The sequence below is a fragment of the Pholcus phalangioides genome, unplaced genomic scaffold (assembly GCF_987345545.1).
Source record: "Pholcus phalangioides strain wild (caught in Gottingen) unplaced genomic scaffold, Ppha-v1.0 ptg000009l_1, whole genome shotgun sequence".
Taxonomy (NCBI): domain Eukaryota; kingdom Metazoa; phylum Arthropoda; class Arachnida; order Araneae; family Pholcidae; genus Pholcus; species Pholcus phalangioides.
In genome coordinates this window covers 15,729,035-15,751,197 of record NW_028301602.1, presented here as the reverse complement: position 1 = coordinate 15,751,197, position 22,163 = coordinate 15,729,035, and the positions used below count along the sequence as shown (strand labels likewise).

The following is a 22,163-nucleotide window of genomic DNA, read 5'->3' as shown; positions in this document are numbered from 1 at the left end:
CCCGATGTTCCCATATTTTTGATTTCTCAAGTTTTTTTCCATTTTAATCGAAATATAAAACAAAATTTCAATGATAGATTCGATTTATTTTTGAATTGTGTATAGAATTTAGTCCTTTTTACTGTTTTCAGTACGAAAACTTGAATTTACTTCAAAACAAACGGACCCGCATCCAGTTTCTCGAAGTCAAGGTCGTTCCGATAACTGCATTGTGTCAGTGAGAGTTTGTTTACAATTTGATGAAAGAGTCTTTGATTTGTAGATTCAAGTAATTAATGAATTTAGTAATAGATCTATTTATTAGAGACGTCAATATTTTTCGTGATTTATCTATTGCCTATGACGTATTGATGTGTATGATTCTTTAGATTATGTGTTGTGCATATATTTTTCGTATGTGGTAGGAAGTTGTGGCCAGTGCCGTCTTAAACGCGTGGCCCGCGGGCCTCAACGGAAGAGAGGGGTCAGAAAAACGAAAAGTAGTTGAAGGTCCTGAGAATTGGTCAGGTAGGGCCTCAGAAAAATCACTTGTCTCGGGGGCCCCCATGATGCTCTTAAGACGGCCCTGGTTGTGGCTATTGTCAATAATAAATACACTTATACGTTAAAGCAATGAGTGAAAACCGGTGTGTCAATTCTTGAGGTAGGAAGCGCTTTGAAAATTTAAATCCTATTTGTAAAAATATAAAAATGTAGCCCTTCAGTACTATAATGTATAGATTTGCGTGTAAGTTGGGGAATATACCTGTGGCGTCTCCGTCGACACGAGTGGGAAAAGAAAGCCACTTCCTCAGAGCGATGATTGATGTACGCACTCAAAGCACCATCATGTGATTATTCTAGTTATTACGCGGTTCGTTTCTCGTCCTGTACATAGTATGTTGTGTAAATAAAGTCTGTCCCTTCGTGTAAGATAAAAATGCATGTCTCTGTCTTGAAACTATACGCAACCGTCTGATAATACAACCGATGCTTCTCATAATTCACGATATACCACACATACTAAACCACACATGTTAGAATGTATGTGTTGTGAACCTAACCTGACATTTGTTTCTGTGTAATGCTTGCTATACTGCTGCCATTTGCTATCTATTTTTTCCATTATTTGTGAAGTGTAATGGTTGGTGATTCGTGCTGTTGTAGACCTGTTGCTTTCAGGGTGATGCTTTTTAACGTGTAGACAAGATAATGATTGGTCTGGACTCTGATGTGAACCATTTGATGGCACAGTGGTGGTCGGCTGCACTTTTTTCTGTGGTTTCCCACCTCAAAGTACAAATGGAAGCCGGTCTCCTGTTTGAAAAAGTCTCTCCGCACGGAGCAAGTAGGCCTACACAATATGATACTCACATAAAATAGGAAAACTCAAACATTTATTGCCTTTACTTCAAAATATGGAAGACAGATGGCAGCACCAGCAAAATACAAAACAATAATAAATACTGTTAGGGCCGCACACAGGTAGGGTTACCAACCATCTTTCTTTTTGATGTCATTTCAAGCGTCGTCCTACATTTCAGAAAATTCAGCTTTTTTTTCCTCTTTTTCGGGTTCCCAAATTATTTTTCTTCTTTTCTGGGGAAACTATTTTTTTCCCACTTTGAAACATATATTTCTTCATTTGTTGCATTCTTGTGTTTTTTTTTTCTTTTTTTGTACCACACACATTCACCAATAGCTGTCGAAATTCCCAGAATTTTTTCTGTTTCTGTTTTTTCTTTAGCGGTTCTGTTTGACAGTTGGGGAAAATTATTGTTGTGGCCGGTTTCATCTGAGAGAATAGTGGCGCCATCTATTGGGGAAATTGTGATAAGTGCCATCACACTAAGGATGCATGTGCAGACGTCTTCCTTTCTCAGTCTGTAGATATAGTTACCCACCCAGGCATACACTGATTCATTAGAAATTATGCAGAATTTCTGATGAAATGTATATAGGGTGCATGTATGGTTAGATTGTAGTAGTAGAATCTGTAACACATTAAATACAGTGAAACCTCAATACAACGATACTCTGTGGACCAAAAAAGGTTATTGTTATATCGAGAGGTAGCATTGCCATTAGGCACCACTAATTTTATAATATTGTTGGATTTCTTCTGAATTGTGGCATTGTTATAACCATGTAAAATGCATTTATGAGTAATTATTTGGAGCAAAAAATTCTAATTTTTTATAGTTAATTAATGAAATTCAGTTAACAGTTTCACCCTGTAAAGTAATTTTCCCTCACAACACTTTTTGTACACTACACAGAAATCAGCTTCATGATAACTTCATTAACTACTTTTAGTATCCACTTTTACAGGGTAGATAGTGGGAATATACCTATCTTCCTGAACATCCTGGATAAACAAAAACTGGTGACGAATTGAAAAACATATTGAGAGTTATTTTAAGTGAAATATGAAAAATATTGTTGTAGCAGGGTTTTGAAATATCCAAAAATTATATCGTTTTATAGTGGGATTTATCGTAGTAAAAGATATCATTGTATTGAGAAAAATTCAACCTATTAGACTATAAGTGATTTTAAACAAGATTTCAAAAAATATCGCTGTAGAGAATTTCATCATTTTATTATCATTGTAACAAAGTCTCACTGTACTCCAAATTTCATGGACACACAGACATGTGTACATATTATTCATTGGTCCCACTAAAAACCTTCATTCTGTAAAGGCATAGGTTCTTTAGCAATGCGAGTCCAGAGACCCGGGACAGAATAGTCACATTCTTGATGCAAAGAAAAGATTACTACTCACAGATGGAGGAGGTTTGTTTAGTTTGACAACAAACCTGGTTGCAATTTTGATTCATCAAAATTTTTGCCACATCATCACCTAAGTAAATGCATTTGGCAATCAAATGGCCAGTATACAGAGCTCAACAACTCTAGTATTACAATTCAGGTGAAAGGCATAGCTATTTTTAACCAGTATTGCAATAGTTGCAATAGTGGGTCTTTATCTTATTTTAACCTTTTTTATAAAATAATTGTGAGTGGATAAAATAACTGAATTGATGGAATGAACATAATTATTTTGTTATAATAGGAAAAGATTTTTAATTCTTTTACTTCCTCAAACTACCTTAATTTCCCACATAGACTGAATTAACCCCAGAATTCCGTCCCTACTTATCTCTTCCAATCCATCTTTGTGGCAGAGTCAATTAATGTGTTTTTCTGCCTACAGATGCAGAAAAACACAGGAGAATTTTTATTAATAAAATTTATTGTATACAATTTTTATTATCTGCTGATGGAAACTTGGCTGCTTTGGGGAAAAAATGTTATAATATTTTCCATTTTATAGCCTAAGCAGATTCATATTTTGCATAAATACAGAGATTACCATTCACCAACGATGAAATCTTTAGAAATAGAAAGGGTTGGTTAGTTTTTTGTAAAAAAAAAAATTTGATTTTTCAACTTGCATCTAGCCGTAAATAAATCTTTTAAAAATAAATTTTATCAAAATATTTGTTCCTATGCCGATCTGTCAGGAAAAAAAAAACTTGGTGGTAGAACAGTTGAATCCCATTGCCGCTGTGGTGGTCGAGTGGTCATAGTGACGGACTCGCATCGCGGGGACCCTGGTTCGAGCCCCACCGTCGCCACAGTGGTGGTCGGCTGAAGTTGGTTTTCTGTGGTTCCCAACTTCGAGGCGCAAAGGCGAGCCGATCTCCCCGTTAAAAAGTCTCGCCACAGAGAGCAACAGACCTACAAACAGTACAAATATTCAGTCACGACACATCACTCACTTCACTTCTGAGATATAGATGGCAGCACTGAAAAATCATACACAACACTAGATACGCACTCAGACTGTTAGGTACACACAATTACACTTCCGGCCAACTCACTAGGTAGAAAATTGCCTACGGCGATAGACCTGAGTTGTGTTCGGTTTGGGAAAAAAAAAAAAGTTGAATCCCATTTTAATGAATACTGTTATAGCGAAAATCTTGTTTTAACGAACACTATTTTAATCCTCCAGATAAGTTTACACAGGAACAATGCAAAAGGATCTGCAATTCCTTTATAACGAGATTTCGTTATAACAAAGCTATTTCTCCAGTCTCTTGGAGTTCATTATAATATGATTAGACTGTATATAATGTCTTAATAAATTCAGGTGTTTTCTACTGTATATTCTACAGATCAGTCTATACTCAATAAATGAAGCTTTTGCATAATTTTTTTAGGGAAACAATTAACATAGTTTTTTATCTAATTGACCAGCATTACTGAATGCAAAGAGATAAACATCATCATATTACAGATTCTCTTCTCACTTAATTTTTGCACTAGAAAGCTGGGTTGCTTCAAACATGGCAAAGCTGAGAGCATTGTTAATCTGTACCGTATTGATCTTATGAGCAAAACTATTTTTATTCTGTAAGCATAGGTACACTCTACTGTACCATGATATTTTATTTTGGTCAATATGAATTCAAGCTCTCTCCATAAAGTTGGCAAATAGATGAATCCCCTTTTTTGTGAATTGCATATTTGTATTCAAATAATCAATCATGTCTGATTTTTTAATGAATGGGAGACAAAAATTTTAAAACATTGTTTTACTTATGTTTCTGCATGCATGTCAGTATTTTGGTAACTGTGCAATGAATCTTACAGTTACCAAATGTACAGATCTGTATAAATCTGTACAGTTGCCAAGTTGTACTAATCAATGAACAAAGTTTTCAATGAAAATAAATTGTAGTTCATATTTATGCTTTGCAGGAAAACATGGAGTCACTACAACCTATATCTGATGTAATCGTTATTGTAATGACTTGACCTTGTATCGGACCAGAACCTCAAGTCTGATAGGATGACTCTAGAATCGCAGAGTGTGAAACAGTCTTGTTCTTCATGTTGTTTTGTTGTTTCAGCAGTTCGCTTGTCCCGTGCCATTGCAGTGTTGTTAGCATTGCTAGTCATGCTCTCGCTAGTTGCTCATTATTATTTATCAAAAGTAAGTAGGCCTATGCTTTGTATAGATCAAGTTCGATCTTATTGAATATCTTGATTATCTTATTCATTATTTATTAATATTTTTTAATGTCAGAAATATTTTATTGTGACATTTTTTGATTATTGATATAAAATGGCATGAAATTTATTAGTTTTTCCTCTTCTTTCTACCAGGGATAAGGTCCCATTTTTCTATGTGTAATACACTTTTTTCTATCTTAGAAGTTGTATGAAAGAACAATATGGATAAAACTTTGAACTGCCCTGGTCTAATTAGCCTTTGCGTGCTTAAAATAACATGCAACCCGAAATTTTCATATTTTTTTCATGTTTTCTGCACTAAATATCTTGGTAATATACAGATATTTGTTATTCTCTCTCTTATTTTTCATGTTCTTTCATTTTAGTTTGATGGTCATTCCTCCTCATCAGAAATTCAGAGTAAAGGTGTGCAGCTTGAAGACATTGAGTCAATAAAAGTTGTTGACTTGAAAATGAGAATTGAAGAAATGATCAGAATAAAAAATTCAGTTAGCAGTGAACTCAGAGATCTTGAAAGTAGGCGGCAAAGATTGCAGGTAATTTCAGGAAATCAGACATCTTATATTCAATATTTTCCATGTATGAACCACTTACAACAGGAGTCTTCAACCTTTTTTGGTTCTCGAGCATTACCTATGCCCATCATCAAAGAAGGAGCACTCTTTTGGCATGTTTGTTAAACATGCTGAAAATCAGAAAAATTTTAATCCTTGAATACAATTTGTACAAGGTGTTTAATCAAGATGATCAAGTGCTTGGGAGCTCGAAATCAGACACAAGCTTTGAGCACTCTCCATGCTTGAAGCAGTAGGTTGGAAATGTTGACTTAAAACATCAGCATAAACCTTAAAGTTTACATAAATACAAAAAATATGTATGTCAATTATATCAAAATACAGAAACCCAAAATAATAGCAATTATCAAGGGAAAAAAACATAGCCTTTATAATATAAAGGCTACCTTATATAACTAAAAATGCCTTAAGTTCTGGTGTTTCTGCATAATATACACACACACTAGATATATACAGTATATGTCATACACCATACCTCACTGAAAATATGTGTGTAAAATTGGATTACATATGTATAATCCCAGAAGAGAAATACCCTATCTTTATCTATTACATACCTCCAGTACATATATTTTTTCACCAACTTAAATCACACGGGGAAGGAAAATAAGATCTATTTCAAACATTTCCCCTCTATCCTTGTTTTAACAAAATTCGAACAAAGAGCCGTTGCTTCAGCTTTGTGCAGCAGAAGAACAAGTTCAGAATCTAACCAGACAATTTGGCTGAGATCTCAATTCCTCTGCTTGTGATTTGTTAATATTCAAGGGCTTATAATCAGAGTTCACATTTTCTGAGCGGTCTACAACCATAACTACCTATCAGGAAATTATAGCACTTTAGGAACTTCTTAATGAAGGGATAGGGGAAATTTTTCAAATCCTCTCTAAAGATTTTATTGCAGAATCACTATATTTTTAACAGCAAAGCATGTTTTCTTGTAAACTTGGCTTCACCTCCTCAATAAAAAAATGGAAATGGTTTTGTTGGAAATGCTTAGATTCCCTGCCGAGCAGTTTGAAAGTTTGAACAGTTCCATCACATGTTTTCAAAAAATTATCATGTGCATTGTACTTTGCATTGAAGACAACTTCACTTAGTGAATGTCAAAACTGATTTTTTCTATTTTTGCATCATTACCCATTATCTCCAACAAAATAATTTCTGATTGTATTTTAAGGATATGGTGTAAACCATTATCTTTTTAGCATGCAGATCATATGCAAGGTATCTCGGCCTTTATCTCATCAACCGTTCGTCGTAGAACTATGGTTTGAATTTAAAAAATGCTTAAAATGTGTTCAAGAATCCCACTGTACCAGTGTGGAGAATGAAAATGTAGTGTATCATAAAATGAAAAATCGAAGGTTTTTCATTGTCTCTCGTCTTCTAATTTCCATTCATAAAGTTGTTCTGTCTTTCCCGAGGCCAACAAAAGAAATTCCACGTACAATATTCGCTGCGATATTTGAATTTAGTTTGAGGAGAGACAGGGCAACAACTTTCTAATTGGAAGTTAGAGAATCGGGGTGGGGGGGGGGAAGTATAAAAACAAATGGTTGATGAGATAAAAGCTAAATTAGGACTTGCAGGACACCCTGTACAGGCCTGTATGAGATGGTTATCAGTGGTGAATGGGTTAAATGCTATTGTATTTACTGTATTGTTTGGATCAATACTTTTTTATGAAAATTTTTCGTGGGCTGAATGGAACCCATTTGTGGGCTACACTCAGCCCACAAGCAATAGGTTATGCACCGCTTGTGTGGTTATGACTAAAAAAAGTTGAGAATATTTGGAGTATACTTGATTTATGTTTTTGTTTGTAATGGTCTTATGTTGATGTGCAATTGAAAAATATATTTTTGCAATTTGAAAAAGAAAAAAAAAACATTTTTTTTTTTCCAGAGTGATATCAGCACCCTCAGTCAAAAGGTTGAAGAGCTAAAATCTGAATTTGGTCACCAGCAAGTTGAACTGGAGAGACTTCGTGTTTCTGTTGAGCAAGCCCAATATGCTCAAAAAGAAGTTCTTGAGAGAAATATGCCACATATTTCTGCTCCTAAACGCATACTGCCATCTCTTGAAGATAGTGTTCTCATCTCTCCTGTGTTGTCCAAGGAATCAAGATTGTGCCAAATGCATCTGTGTTTTGATTTCTCCAGATGCTCACTCACATCCGGATTTCCGGTTTATTTTTATCACCCAGATGATTTCAAAACTTCCTGGACTCCAACGGAGCAAACTGTTAAAAGTGTGATCACCGAAGCCCTGAATATGAATGTACATATTACATTTGATCCTGCCATCGCTTGTATTTATGTAGTCTTAGTAGGTGAAATAAGCAGTAGCAAGTATTCCAAAGTTTCTCTAGAAAAATATTTGAAAAGTTTGGCTCATTGGAATGGAGATGGTAGGAATCACATTCTACTTTGCTTATCATCTGATCTTGGTGGATTACAGACATTCAACCACGTTAATATAGGTCGAGCTATGATAGTTCAATCATACTTCACATCCTCAGACTTTAGGACTAAGTTTGATATCATCGTTCCACCTTTGTTCAATCTAGAAGATATTAATGTTGAACACTCAATTCCACACTCTCCTGCGAGAAGAAAATTCTTATTGTCTTTCCAGGGAGAGTACAGAAATGTCAAAGACACATCTAATTCATCGGCTAAGCTTTACACAACATATCATTCAACATATCATGATGATTCGGATATTTTAGACCACGAGGTTATGGCAGCTAAACTAGTTTCTGGTGATGTGAATGGCAACAGCAATATTTATTCTGAAAAATTCATCATAGATGTGTTGAGAGAGATGCAATCCTCCTCGACATCTGACAATTTCTTTTTCCAGTTTTCTTGTGCAGGAAACACTATTCAAGGTCTTAGCACAGAATGGTGGCTCTGTGGCTCCACAAGTTTTCGATTAACTCTTTTGTCTGAGTCAACTTTTGTTTTAATAATCAGTCCATTGAACTGGAATTTGGTCAGCACTCCTCAACTACTAGTCCGTTTATGTGAAGCTTTGCAGAGTGGTGCCATACCCGTTGTGCTAGGTGATTATGTGAGATTGCCATTTGAAGAGTTTATAGACTGGAGCCGTGCAGTAGTATTCCTTCCTAAGGCAAGGGTTACAGAACTTCATTATTACTTGCGAACTTTTACTGATGCTGACATAGTGTCTTTTAGAAGGCAGGGTAGATTACTGTTAAATGCTTACTTGGCAAAGCCTCGCCAAGTTGTGGATACTGTTCTTTCTGTGATCCGTAGTCGGATAAACATCCCTGCAGCACCAGCACAGGAAGAGTCGTCACCCAGCGTATTCAATGCTACTTTTCAACCACTTAGAACGGAATTTGCAGCTGTGCAAGACACTGAACCAGAAGAGAATCTTGGGCCAATTGAGCCACCTTTTCCTTCACCATATTATCAGCGCAATATGTCATATACTAATGGACAGCATTATTTCATATGGAATGATGTGATTGATCCTTTCACTATGTACCCAAATACACCGTTCGACCCCATTTTACCATCAGAGGCTAAATTCATAGGTAAAACTTTTATATCACATTTTTTTTTTTTTTTCATGCATCATTTTTATTTAATTATTCTCTGTTTTGTAATTCAATATTTCATTGTAATATTTTTTTCACTTATATTTATATGATGTTACTATGTGATGTTGATTAATTTGTAATTTTTTTTATTGAAATGAAAACATTTTCTCTATGATGAACATCAAGTTCCATCTAAATGAGAAGCATATGTTGCTGCAGTTTTTTCCTCTTTTTTTCTCGTTTCAGGATCTAGTTTTGGTTTCCGACCTATTGGTCAGGGCTCTGGAGGATCTGGTAAAGAGTTCAGTGAGGCATTGGGAGGCAATTCACCACGAGAACAGTTCACAAGTGAGAAATTATTTCTTGTAATTACAGTCTACCCTGCTATAGCAAACCTGGCTTGTAAAAAAACCTCTGGGTATAATTATCAAAATTTTTTATCCTACATTCATAGGACGGTCTCATATTGAATAGAATATACCAAACAAAAAAAAATTTAATTCCTTTAACCCCTCAAGCCCAGAGGAGATTTGAATGGAATCGCCGGTTTTTGCAAATGTTTAATAAAACAATTCTAACTTTTAAACTAATCATTGAATTAATTTGAATTTTTTTCTGTTTGTAAAATAACATCTTGTCTATAATATTATATAGTACCACTTGTATTTTCTAAAATTTTATATATGTTTTTTTTTTCTTTTCTACTGCTGCCAAAAATCAGATTTATAACCTCATGGCTGTAAAAGAACTACTATCTCAATTATACAGGGCATTTTAGCTCAATGGGCTAAAACAAGCTTTTTATAATAATATCTCTAATCCCCACTTACTAAGCAGCAAACATTGATCACTCTAAATAAAACATGATAAATGAAATAATATAATAGTTATGATTGTACAAAGCCACATTATTCCTCTTCCGAATGATACCAAACATGCAAAGATCCTGAAATAATATAATGGATTAAAAAATTAAGATTTGCCAGCATGACCAGTACATTGCTCAATGATGAAGGGTTAATAGCTCATTAGAACAGGATATTGACTCTATACTGAAGATTAATTAATCCTAATTTAATTTTGTTCCTAACGGTTTTTCATAAGGAATAATATATTTCCTAAAGGAATTTTGTTGAAGCAAATTCTCTTATAAAGTAATATAAATCTTATAAGTTACATTAATTTGTTCAATGCTTCCAAATTGTTAATACTCTTAACACAATATATCAAATTGACATACAGTTAGCTAATAATGGTAATTCAGTCCAAAATCGCATTCGTGGTTTCACCACATTCATTTTTTTAGATTCCTAATGGGAAATCATTTAATTCATTCCAGAAATTGCTAAAAATTTCAAAGTAACTTTCATAACACAGTAAGAAGCACTGTAAAAAAGACAAATACTGGCAGAATGCTGAGATAAACTAGTTCACAATTGGATGAAAGTGAATTAGTCAGGTTCATGAGTCATAGTGAAAAAAAGAGCAGGAGATGGTGTGCTGTGCCAGTCGGCTCATTTCTCACACACACATGCAGATAGAACAGATGAGTTTTCAGAATGTCCAGACTGTTCAGTTTGGTATGAGGAGTCTTCCTGTATGTACTGAAACCATTCAAGTGTGAGGCTTTCTTTTTTCTTAAATGCATTTTCTTGTATCTTAATCATTAATTTAACATGACCTACCTCAAAATATTTCTGAAAGAAAAAGAGAGGTGTATCTGGAAAGTAATTCTGGAGTGGAGATAAATTTACCTGTGACTTGAGTGGTTAGTTGCACATTGGATTCATTTTGATTGGTATGAAAATTTACCTCATGATGCAGCTGTGTCATGTTGGCACATGCATCCATAATCAACTAGAATATTTGTTAGCTGAATCTGCACTCGTTAGCTGAAGCAAAAAAAAAAAAAATTTAAAAAAAAATTGTCGTTAGCCAAAAAATTTGTTAGGTATCACTTTATATAGGAATGCTTTATTTACGCAATTCAAATGTGTAACAAGATGAATGAATTGCATTTCACTGTCTGGCATTGCTTTCAGCTTCAACTTGTTTCAAACGTGCATACTTATGTATGCTAAATGCTAATGTAAGGCTACAACTTTTGTGTTTCATGTTCACAAGTCGGAATTTTTATTGAATATTTTGCTCACAATTTATTTCAATGGTTTGCAGGATGAGACACATAAGTTGCAGTACCTCTGTAATGTAAAACAAAATATTCCATTCAAATCAGTTTTTTTCTGATAACTTTTAGGCCATTTTTGCTGTTTGAACAGATAAGGTTTGATTTTGCATTTTAATCTATTGTTATGACGCTGGGGTTTATATTTTTTTAATGCAGGTGGGAATGTTTGGAAAGAATTGTCTACTTTAAGTTTCACTGTGATTTTTTTTAATTTACAGAAAACCATATTCCTTAATACAATCAATTCTTGTATATCAATACTTATATTTTGTTACTAGAATATTTACAAGAGACTATTTTCTTGATTACAATAAACCCTCACTATACCAGAGAATGTCGGATTACAGAAAGCACTGTATTACTGGAAGGTAGTCGGAAAAAAAGGCCCATCTAAATAGTGTAATTTGATAAAATAGTATCAAATAATGACATGCTTTACCATTCTTTGGTAGGAAGCCTGCCTAAAAATGCTGGATTATTTGATGGGCCAGATTAGCACATGGTTGGATTAACCCTTTAAGCAGCATTAAGGAGATATCTCACCTCCATTAAAGTTTCTTATTTTACTATGACAAACCTAGATGTTTTGTAGAGTTGGTTACTCAATGAAAAACTTTTACCTATCCCCCTTAGTTTGCACCTACTACTACTAAACCATACATGTATCTCGTTCATATTCTTCTGCAGAATCTCTAGCAAATTGGTACATGTTGAATGTGCGTGTACGTGTAGTGAAACCTGACGTGAAGTTTGTTTCTGTGTAATGCTTGTTATGTGTAGTGCTGCCATCTGCCACCAGTTTTTACTAACTATGATTGAAGTGTAATGATTGAATAATTGTATCGTTAAACTGAAAACCAGGAGAAAGCCTACCCCATTAAAAAAGAAATGACACTTTGAAGGGGAGTTTAGAGATTTGTAATTGCATCTTAAAGGATTAAAGAGAGTCTATGCTACAAAAATTGGTTTTGTTTATTGGGAACAAAAAAAACATGAACAAATTCATCTGTGGGCTATAGATGAATTTGTATAAGATTCTTAGAAGTGTAAAAAAAGTTTTAACTTTTCTTTAGGGAGGGGGCAACTTTTCTATTGTTAATGTTTAATTTTTACGTGTTTTATTATTCTTTCTTATACTTTGTATAATTTAACGTTTAGAATGAAAGAAATATTTTCTTTTTTACCCACAATAATAAAACATGATGTTATTCCAGTTGTGATGCTCACATATGAACGTGAAGCTGTACTCATTGACTCGTTACAAAGGTTGCGTGGGTTACCTTATCTGAACAAAGTTATCGTTGTTTGGAATAGCGCAAGACCACCTGCCCCTGATTTGAGGTGGCCAGAGATTGGAGTTGCAATAACGGTAATGCAATATAATCTCTTAAATGCATGGGGAATGTTGATTTTTTGCATGACTTCTTTTTTTGCTCTCAATGTCTTAACACATTCGCATCAGGAAACAAAAATTCTATGTTGTAAAGAATAAGCATTGTCGTCAGGAAATGAGACAACGAAACTCATTTTGCACATATATTGAGATATCTTTATATCACTAAAATATCCCGAGTTATATGAAAGTTTTAGGAAAAATAGCCTGATGCAAATGTGTTAATATGTGGGTGTTTAATTTTTATTTTTTCTAAAACTTGAACATTTGGGCACAACCTTATGCTTTGTTTAGATTTCTGACATTAATTTTCAGGTGATAAAAGCCAAGAAAAATAGTTTGAACAACCGGTTTCTTCCTTATGATTCCATTGAAACTGAAGCAATTCTTTCTGTTGATGATGATGCTCATCTTAGACATGATGAAATAATTTTTGGTTTTAGGTATTATAAATTTCATTTATTTATTTCAATTTAATGCTGCAACAAAAGTTTTAGCCAGCTTCATATTGTTAATAAAAAAATGGAATTAAGCTTTTTCTTTTAATTTAAGTTGGCTTTTTATAAGTTGGCTTTATTTTAATTTATAGGTTAGCTTTTTCTGTGGCATGTTTCTAAAAATGGGAAAGTTTTTATTTTTTAATTTCATTTTTGCAATCAAATTTTGTTAATGTAATTAAATTAATCACTATATTTAGAAAATTTATTTTATGGGTTTTTTTTTCTTTTTCATTTAGTAAGTCTCTGTAAGTGTGTATAAGTATGTGATCAAATCCGTTTCAGTTGCACAATATGTATACTCATAATTATATCAGACACCACTTAGTATGACCAAATCAGTATCTTCAATTAACGCACAATAAACTGTAAGGAATTACGTCCAAAAACTACAGCAAAATTGCACCTTTCATATTTTTTAGAGAAACCACATTATTAGTAGCTCTACATTTTGAATGATTTCAAATTAATGCCTGACAAATTATTTTTCAGAGATATATAAATATGCTATACTTTGTCTCTCAGAGATAAAAAAAGATATTTAAAAATTCTTCACTTTTAGAGTATGGCGTGAAGCACGTGATAGAATAGTTGGTTTTCCCGGTCGCTATCATGCATGGGACATCAATAATGGTGGCTGGTTGTATAACTCTAATTATTCATGTGAGTTGTCCATGGTTTTGAGTGGAGCTGCTTTTTTCCATAAGGTGAGGCTTTCTTTACTGAATTAAAATCTATATACTTAATTAGAAATAGTTTTTATTTAGTGAATATATATATGCAGGGTGCATAACTAACTCCTCACACCGCAAATTACTGATGAGCCATTGATCCTAAATTCATACTTCCAATTAGAAAAATTATTCAAATGACATGTATAGACCTGTACATATATACAGTCATTTGTATTGCAAGGGGTTGTAGTTATTAGAATTTAAAAAATTACTTTTTATATGGACTCAAAAACCTAATTAGAAAGTTGTTTCCCTGACTCTTCTGAGGTTAACAAAAAATTCATGCTTGTAAGTGCAATATCTGTTGGGATATTTAAATTCAAAATATTGAAATGATAGGAAAGATCAGCATACGCATATATATATGAGGTAAGAAGTGTTGTTTATATTAGTTTATGCTGTTCTTCTCCACCTTAACAGCAATATTTTGAATTTAAATATCTCAGCTAAAATTGCACTTAAAAACATGGGATTTTTTTTTTTTTTGGCCTCAAGAGAGGCAGGAAAAGAACTTTCTGATTGGGCATTTGGGTTTTTAGGGCGATGTCTGTGCAAAAAGTTAATTTTAATTATAATAACTATACAACCCCTTGCAATATGAATGGCGTATCTCTGGTCTACATGTTAATCTTGATATATTTTATAATTGAAGCATTTAGAATCAATGTTTTGCCAATAATTTGTGGCAAAATGTTGATCCTAATTCACATCTGATCACTGTCCTTTTGCCAATAATTTGTGGCAAAAGAATTTAAGTAATCACCCTGTATATTGGGCATTTGGGATATAAGAAATGTATTTATTTATTTATTTGAAGATGTCTTTTCCTTCTAGTATTACACATACTTGTACAGCTACTCTATGCCACAAGTAATCAGAGATAAAGTTGATGAATACATGAACTGTGAGGATATAGCCATGAATTTTCTAGTATCACACATTACGAGAAAACCTCCATTAAAGGTAAATATAATAACACTTTTCTTCTGTCATAGTTTGTCATGACAGAATTTTCAGTTAATATTTTGGCTATGTAGATCAACCATAACGATTATTTAAGAGCTGACTTTCGTATTCAGAATTATTATTTGTCATTGTAATTAAAAGTGAAATATATAAATGCTATCAAGTATTTATCAGGATAACACAGAATTAGAAACATTCTATTAATAGAGGAACGACACTAAATATATCAGGTACTTTTTTTTAAAGTTCATTATTATATCATTGTTATATCCTTATATCATGATCAAAGAATGTGAATATACGTTGCAGTCTACTAATTCCGCTCATTTAATAATGAGAATGAATATACTTAGTACAGCCGAATCCTGTTATAATTAACTCCAAGAGACCCTGTATCATGCACATATGAAACAAACCAAGATTTACACAATAATGACGTCACTCTCCGCTATCATACGAAGGTTTTAACAACTGGATGTTGCGAAGATATATTTTGGAAAGAGAGAAAATTCAATTGCCCCTGCTGGGAATCGAACCCACGTCCTTTCACTGAAAGGGACCGTACATGGACGGCCAGACCAGACTCTCTCTCTCTTTCCCTCTCTCTTTTCTCTCTTTCCAAAATATATCTTCGCAACATCCAGTTGTTAAAACCTTCGAAACCAAGATTTATAGTAGCAAATGCAAACATGACGTTTTTAACTAATGAACTAATTCAAATCAACCTGGTTCGTAAAACACAAAGGATTATAAAATGTGAGAACAAACAAGATTTACATGAGTCAATTCATGCTATTCTTCAAGTCCACATATTTAAGAATTTTCCAAAATCTGTGACTCAAATTTTTGTTTCCCAACATACTGGCTAATGTAAGGGAATATACTATATCTGTCATGTAAAAGTGAAATATGACAATAAATAAACCTCTTCTTTTTTAAAATTGAAATGATACTGTGTTTTTTTTAGTTTTTTTTCAATTCACTGAATGTTATTGGGGTGGTCAAAAAATATTATATTGACTTTTAAAGAAACATCACATTTTCTTAAAGATGGAGAAATTAAAATTTTGTTATTTTTACCGATGCTTATCTAGTTTATTGCTTTCCAGGTTACTTCTAGATGGACATTCCGTTGTCCTGGCTGCCCCATATCGTTATCCGAAGAAGATTCTCACTTTCAAGAGAGACACAAATGCATGAGTTTCTTTGTGAAAATGTATGGTTATATGCCACTTTTGAACACTCAGTTCCGAGTTGATTCTGTGCTTTTCAAAACTCGCATTCCTCATGACAAACAAAAATGCTTCAAGTTTATTTGAAGCTTTGTACATTTAACTTTGGATATTAATAGGGAGAAAGGGTCATTCAAGTATTATGTCAGCATCGATGGGGAGAGGGGATTTTGGGTTTGCTGACTTTTTGATGACAGGGTTGGAATGAATGTCATCAACCACCCTTTATAAAAATATGAAATATTCTTAATGGCAACTTACTCTGTGTTACAAGAACAAGAACCTTTCCCTAGTTTTTCCATGGACCGCATGAATTCTCTGGAATTGTGCCACGGGTCACTTAAGCAATCTGTAAATGTGCCACTTCATTTTTACAATATTAGGTTTGAGGTGGTGGGCCACATTTGATCACGGACCATGGGTTTAGTATATATGACTTAGAGGGTTGCAATGAATTTCTTAAAAGAAATTTTTAGTTCTTAGGCTTCAAATAGCATTGAAATAACAGAAATTGATTATAATAATAGCATATAAATATATTTTCTTCCAAAATTGTAATTTTTTGAAGAATATTTTTGCATCAAAAAAAAATTTGATCGGGGGTCCCCCTCCTCGTATATGCCTCTGATCCCAATATGTGTTAGGGGGGTAAGGGGCAGAGCTGATGGAGGGGGATCAAAAATGACTAAATCTACTGACGCAATACTTGAACGTCCCAAAAGGGGGAAAATGAGCAATCTACTTTCTAATAGTGCTGTAGAATTTTAGCAGCAAAACCTTTGGGGAAAGGGTTCCTACTTTTATAATCATGAAATTATGGATCTGCTATTCCCACTTAATTTGCTTAAGACATTTTTAGGGTGTTTGATTGTATGTATGTGTAAGAATGTATGTAAAGGATTTTTTTAGTCGCCATGATGCACTTTGCTGTATCATTTTGAAAAAGAAGCCAACTTTGTAAACTTTATGTAGCTATTGAACTATGATTTTATTAGAATTCATTTTTTAATGTCGAGATAATATTTTTTCCCCTTCAAATATTAAGATATTTGACTGGGCTTGACTGTGGTTTAGTGCTAAAGATTGTGAATCTCCCACTATAAAAACTTACTAATGGTTTTTTTTTTTACATCACCTGACTGCCATAAAAATATACATAAAGAATTGCTGAAGCTTAAACACGCTGTTTGTTATATTGTTATAATTTATCTCAGATCTAACTGGAATCGCAGTTGTGTTTTTGAGAAAAAAATTAATTTCGTCTATTTTTACCTTTTAAGTAGCAAATCAGAAATCACGGAACCACCTTCGAAATGCCATATCTTTTTTAGTTGGATTCCATCTGATTTTCAGCAGGTACAAACTAAGGGGTATGGGGAAAAAGTGTTCCACTGAGAAATCAAATTTACTCAATATCTTGGCTTGTCAGTGCTAAAATAAGAAGCTTTTAAGAAAGCTTCGCAACGCTTCTTAATGGGTTAAGACAAAAAACAAAACTGATATTTTAATATATTATTCTCAGGAAGTACTTGCCAATTTATAAATTGAAAGCATTTTTTTTTCATTACGGTACAGGAAAACCTATGATTATGAGTAACTTGATTCACAAGTGTGTAGCAAGACGCAAAAATTTTAAAAGTTTCAACAGATTTTGGTTGGATGAACTAGTGATATCTCACAATATGAATAGCACATATATCAAAGCTTCTTAAATGAGGACTAATTGATAAGAGGGGTTTTTTTGCATACTCTGGTTATTTGTGTTGTCTGTCAAGCATCACATGATCACAACTAAGCAAACAGTTCTTTTTCTCCCACTATGGACAATGCCTTCCTAACAAGTTCAGTGGCTGGATCCAAGAAATATTTTGATGAAAGACCAAAATATATTGTATGCAAATGTGTATCAATTGATACATTCAATTGTTTGTTTGGCGAGTAGGGAGGGGGGGGGGATATTGACTTGTGTTAATTTTTTTAGATGCCACTGGCTATGGTGGCATTCATAGCACAAGTCCATGAAAGATTGTCTAACTCTCTTGTGTATTAATGGAAATGAGGATTGCCACTGCTCTTTTTTATCCTTCCGAAATTACTTGAGCCTTCTATACAAAATCAGTAAAAATACAACAGTATAAAATAAATCCACCAGCACTTTATCCTTGAAAATGCTTTACTTAAAAAGTTATGGGAGAGAGGCTGTGAAGCAAAACATTTGTTCCCATTATTGCCAATGGGAAAGTTTTCTTTGATATGCAATGTTTTGCATTGAGAGCACATTTACAGGACAAACTATACTTGTAAACTGAAGTTCCATAGTATTTTTTACCTGTTCAAAAATTATATTACTAATCACTCGTACATGCAGAGTGTTTAAAAAAACATCAGCAAAATGAAAGGGTAATTCGGGCATATGATAACAATCCAAAATCACAAATGAACATAAGTATGTAGGTGCACAAATACCATCCAAAGCCATTACAGGGAGTTGTTGCATGACACACTTGTAAAGCAATCCGGATATAATGATATATGAATAATTGATATGACCCAGATTTGTCCCCCATAGTCGGTATGAAGAATAGCATTGCGATGCAATGCATGTGCCAATGCATCTGGCAAAAACTTCGATCATCTTCTGTAGTATTAGTATATATATATATATTGCTCCTGAATAAATTATTGTAGAAGCATTTTTTCCAGCGTCCTTATATTACTTATTATTTTAAATGACTTCTGCAGCTTTCAGATGCCAATTGCTATGTTCCTGTGTGATTTTGAATTGTTATCATAATGAAATATGTTATAGTAATGACAGGGCACTACTTCCATCAAGAAAGATTGATTCAACACTGCTTTCTAAGTTATTTCAAGGCTTTTTTTTTTTGAATGATAACACTTATTTAAGCATATTCCTTTAGATTGTTAGTCAAAAGCTTTTTTATGTGTATATGTTATAGTTCCACCGCTTGTATATAGTGTAGTTAGTGAAGTATTTTTTAATGATATTTATTTGTATTTATAGAAAATGCTTTCTGTAGGATATGCTTTCGATATCATTTTATTATGGGTATTATATTTGTTTAAAATCATTGTTTGTGTTGTTTGATTTTTGTATGCGATTTTTCAGTTTGAATACTACTCTGGTATTCTTCTATACCAATATAGTCATTGTTTTTCAAATGATGCAAAAAAAAATTTTCCCATAAATGTAATTATGCCCGAAAATTGAAATTATTCATGTAATTGAATGTTAATTATAGCTTACATTGAATGGGCACACGAAAAATTATGATTCTTTTTCATTCTACAAATTGAGACTTCATTTATGTGCTAATAATTCCTCAATGGCCAAAGTTATTTAAAATGCTATTGAACTTGGTTAATTTGAAGATCAAAGTCACTGGAAAAATGTTCAAATTATCCAAAATTTGAATTATCCAATTAATCTATCCTGGATCTGCAAACTGACTACAAATTGCAGTTGTGACTTAATCATCAACATTCACATAGAATAACAATTATCAATTATTGAAATTTTATCATCAGTTACAAAACTATTTTTCCAATTTTAATAATTTATAATTAAAATACATTACACTACATTGCATTACGTTGCTACACTACATTATTGCACTGTTCTGGAGTCAGCATAACTGCAGAATTTCTTGACCATGCCCAAGCTTAATTTATGGAAACAATTCATGATCATCTGCAATGAAACTATTTTCTAAATTTTGCTTATCGTTCTTATGATATCAAGGAAATATACCTTCATTATTGTAATGCACTTTGTACTTTCCAATACTTCCCATACTCCTATTGACGATAGAAAGATTATGATTTTGAATGGTACACCTTAGTTCATATGTTGTGCAACATAATCAGTATCAAGTGTTACACATTCTCCACACACTCCAGCTGAACAATGTTTGTTAAAACCGCCATTAAATTGCCAAAGAAAGAGTGGAGAGAAACAGAATTTTTAAGCTTTTATTTATTTTTGAAAATTTGTTGTTCAACAACTTGTCAAATAAAACAGTCTGACTTCTTATAAAATTTTTCAAACTAAATTTACTTTTATAAAAATCATAATTTTTTTGACATGTATATGTCTTAAATCATCTGACGATGCTGGAAGCATTTGCAAAAAGTTGAATGACTAAACATTCAGGTTTTTAATTTAAAGCTGTGTTATTCATGTGCCATAGTTGGTGGAGAAATTTGAATTAATTATGAACAAAATTGATCTGAAATGTGTAAGAGTTGTTGGTATTGCTATAATTAGAGCCCCGATGTTTAGGCACTAATAATAGTCAAAATAGGCAGGTAAAAAGGCACTAAAAATGCCTAAAATTGGTACTAAAAAAAGGGCACTTATAATTAATGGAAAAAATAACTGAAATCTATGGGATATTAAGGATTCAAAAACTGGTATGGCTGCACTCATTCAATCTGCTGTTTCAATAAAAGATTATAATTACTGCATTATTAGACAAGTTTATTTGATATTATCATTCCAAAGAAAAAGTGTTTGTGGTCCCTCAAGGTTAGGTCAGAGTTCGATTCAATCAAATACTTGATATGTAATAAGCTAACATGCAAAAAAAAGTGCTTGCTGAAATTAAAGCATAACTATCTAAAAATCATAACGTTTTCAAATGAATCTATTTAAAAGGAACATTTTTCCTCAAATTTTTAAATATTGATCTATATATTCAGTTGGTCTGCGTCCATTAAAAAAAACTCATAAATTCTGGACATGGTTTTTGCACATCTGAATTAACTTGCCATGATTGTCAGACCTGTCAGCTCCCATCCCGCCCTGTTGTAGCTAATTATGTCAACCAGTGGGCGGTCACCGGTCAGGTATTCAACTTGAATGCTGTGCGATGCACAAGCAATACCTGTGGGGAAACAAACTTCTAATTTATTCTCAGCTTTCTTATGCTGTGCAACGGTTGCTTTCATCTAGAACTCACATTCTTGATAAGAATTTGACAGTATTTTGATTGCTATCTGAAAGCTACATATAGTAGAGATGAAAAAGTCTTTGTCACTTCTGTGCCTAACACCAATTTCCCTATCTTTTAGACACTTTTGCCTATTTGTGTCTAAATAGGACTGGAGGAAGAAAGGCTTTCTGATAAGACTTAATATTAAGGGTCAAAGATTTTAGGAAGAGAAGTTTTTTGAAGTTCTCAATGCTATATAAAAAATTAATTCTACAGAAAATCGCCTCTAAAATTCACTGATAAGTATAAAAACAATGTCGAAACAGACAGTTATGGCAGAGGAATCTTAAGAAAGACATTTTTACCAAAAAGTTAGAAAATAGGCAAAGAAAAGACATTTATATGACATTTTTGCCTCTACTTCTGGGCTCTAGTTAGAATTAATGCAGTATTGTGACTGATTCCTTTGGAAGAAACATTGAATAACTTAACCCATTTCTGATCACTCTTCAAGTTCTTGGCCAATTCGTACTATTTGAACTTGATGACTGGTTATTTATATAGCATATTTGAAAAGTTTTGCAAAACTGACGATTAAGTTAACATGTTTTTCTTTGTAATTAATATAACTTTTCATTAATATATATTATATATTAACTTAAATTAATAAATAATTAAGATTTTAGGAAATATGTACTTTGTGGTAAAATTTTCCTTTTTTTTTTTTAATTTATTTCTGCTCATGGTCATGAAAAAAAATTTTCATATTGGAAATAATGATAAAATTTCTGAAAATTTAATTTTGGGTAGTCATAAAAAATCAAATTTATTTGTAAACAATTTTTTTTTTAAATACTATGTGACGCATTTCATTTTTCAATTCCCAAAAATATTTATTTCACACAAAAATTTGCATGAAAAGTACTTGAAAACTTTTAGTAAAAAAAAATTGAAAAAGTTGAAAAAAAAACTTGAAAATTTTCAGTAAATCAATCCATTTCCACAGAAAGAAATTACGAAG

General features: G+C 32.9%; 1 protein-coding gene across 1 annotated transcript; it reads left to right on the top strand.

Annotated features, from left to right (window-relative positions):
* Positions 1-204: 204 nt before the first annotated feature.
* botv (exostosin like glycosyltransferase 3) lies at positions 205-20,561 on the top strand. Its single transcript, XM_089235604.1, has 10 exons — positions 205-268; positions 4,753-4,987; positions 5,394-5,564; positions 7,512-9,171; positions 9,424-9,525; positions 12,580-12,734; positions 13,074-13,201; positions 13,818-13,962; positions 14,824-14,952; positions 16,065-20,561. The coding sequence occupies exons 2-10, from the start codon at positions 4,844-4,846 to the stop codon at positions 16,272-16,274; spliced, it is 2,844 nt and encodes a 947-aa protein (XP_089091730.1). The 5' UTR covers positions 205-268; positions 4,753-4,843; the 3' UTR covers positions 16,275-20,561.
* Positions 20,562-22,163: the final 1,602 nt, after the last annotated feature.

What these genes read in the sequence shown, in the direction of transcription:
- botv (XM_089235604.1), top strand. Translation starts at nt 4,844, where the DNA reads ATGACTCTAGAATCGCAGAGTGTGAAACAGTCTTGTTCTTCATGTTGT. An exon ending in ACCACGAGAACAGTTCACAA is followed by an intron (nt 9,526 to 12,579) that starts GTGAGAAATTAT and finishes ATGTTATTCCAG; the next exon opens with TTGTGATGCTCACATATGAA. An exon ending in GAAATAATTTTTGGTTTTAG is followed by an intron (nt 13,202 to 13,817) that starts GTATTATAAATT and finishes CTTCACTTTTAG; the next exon opens with AGTATGGCGTGAAGCACGTG.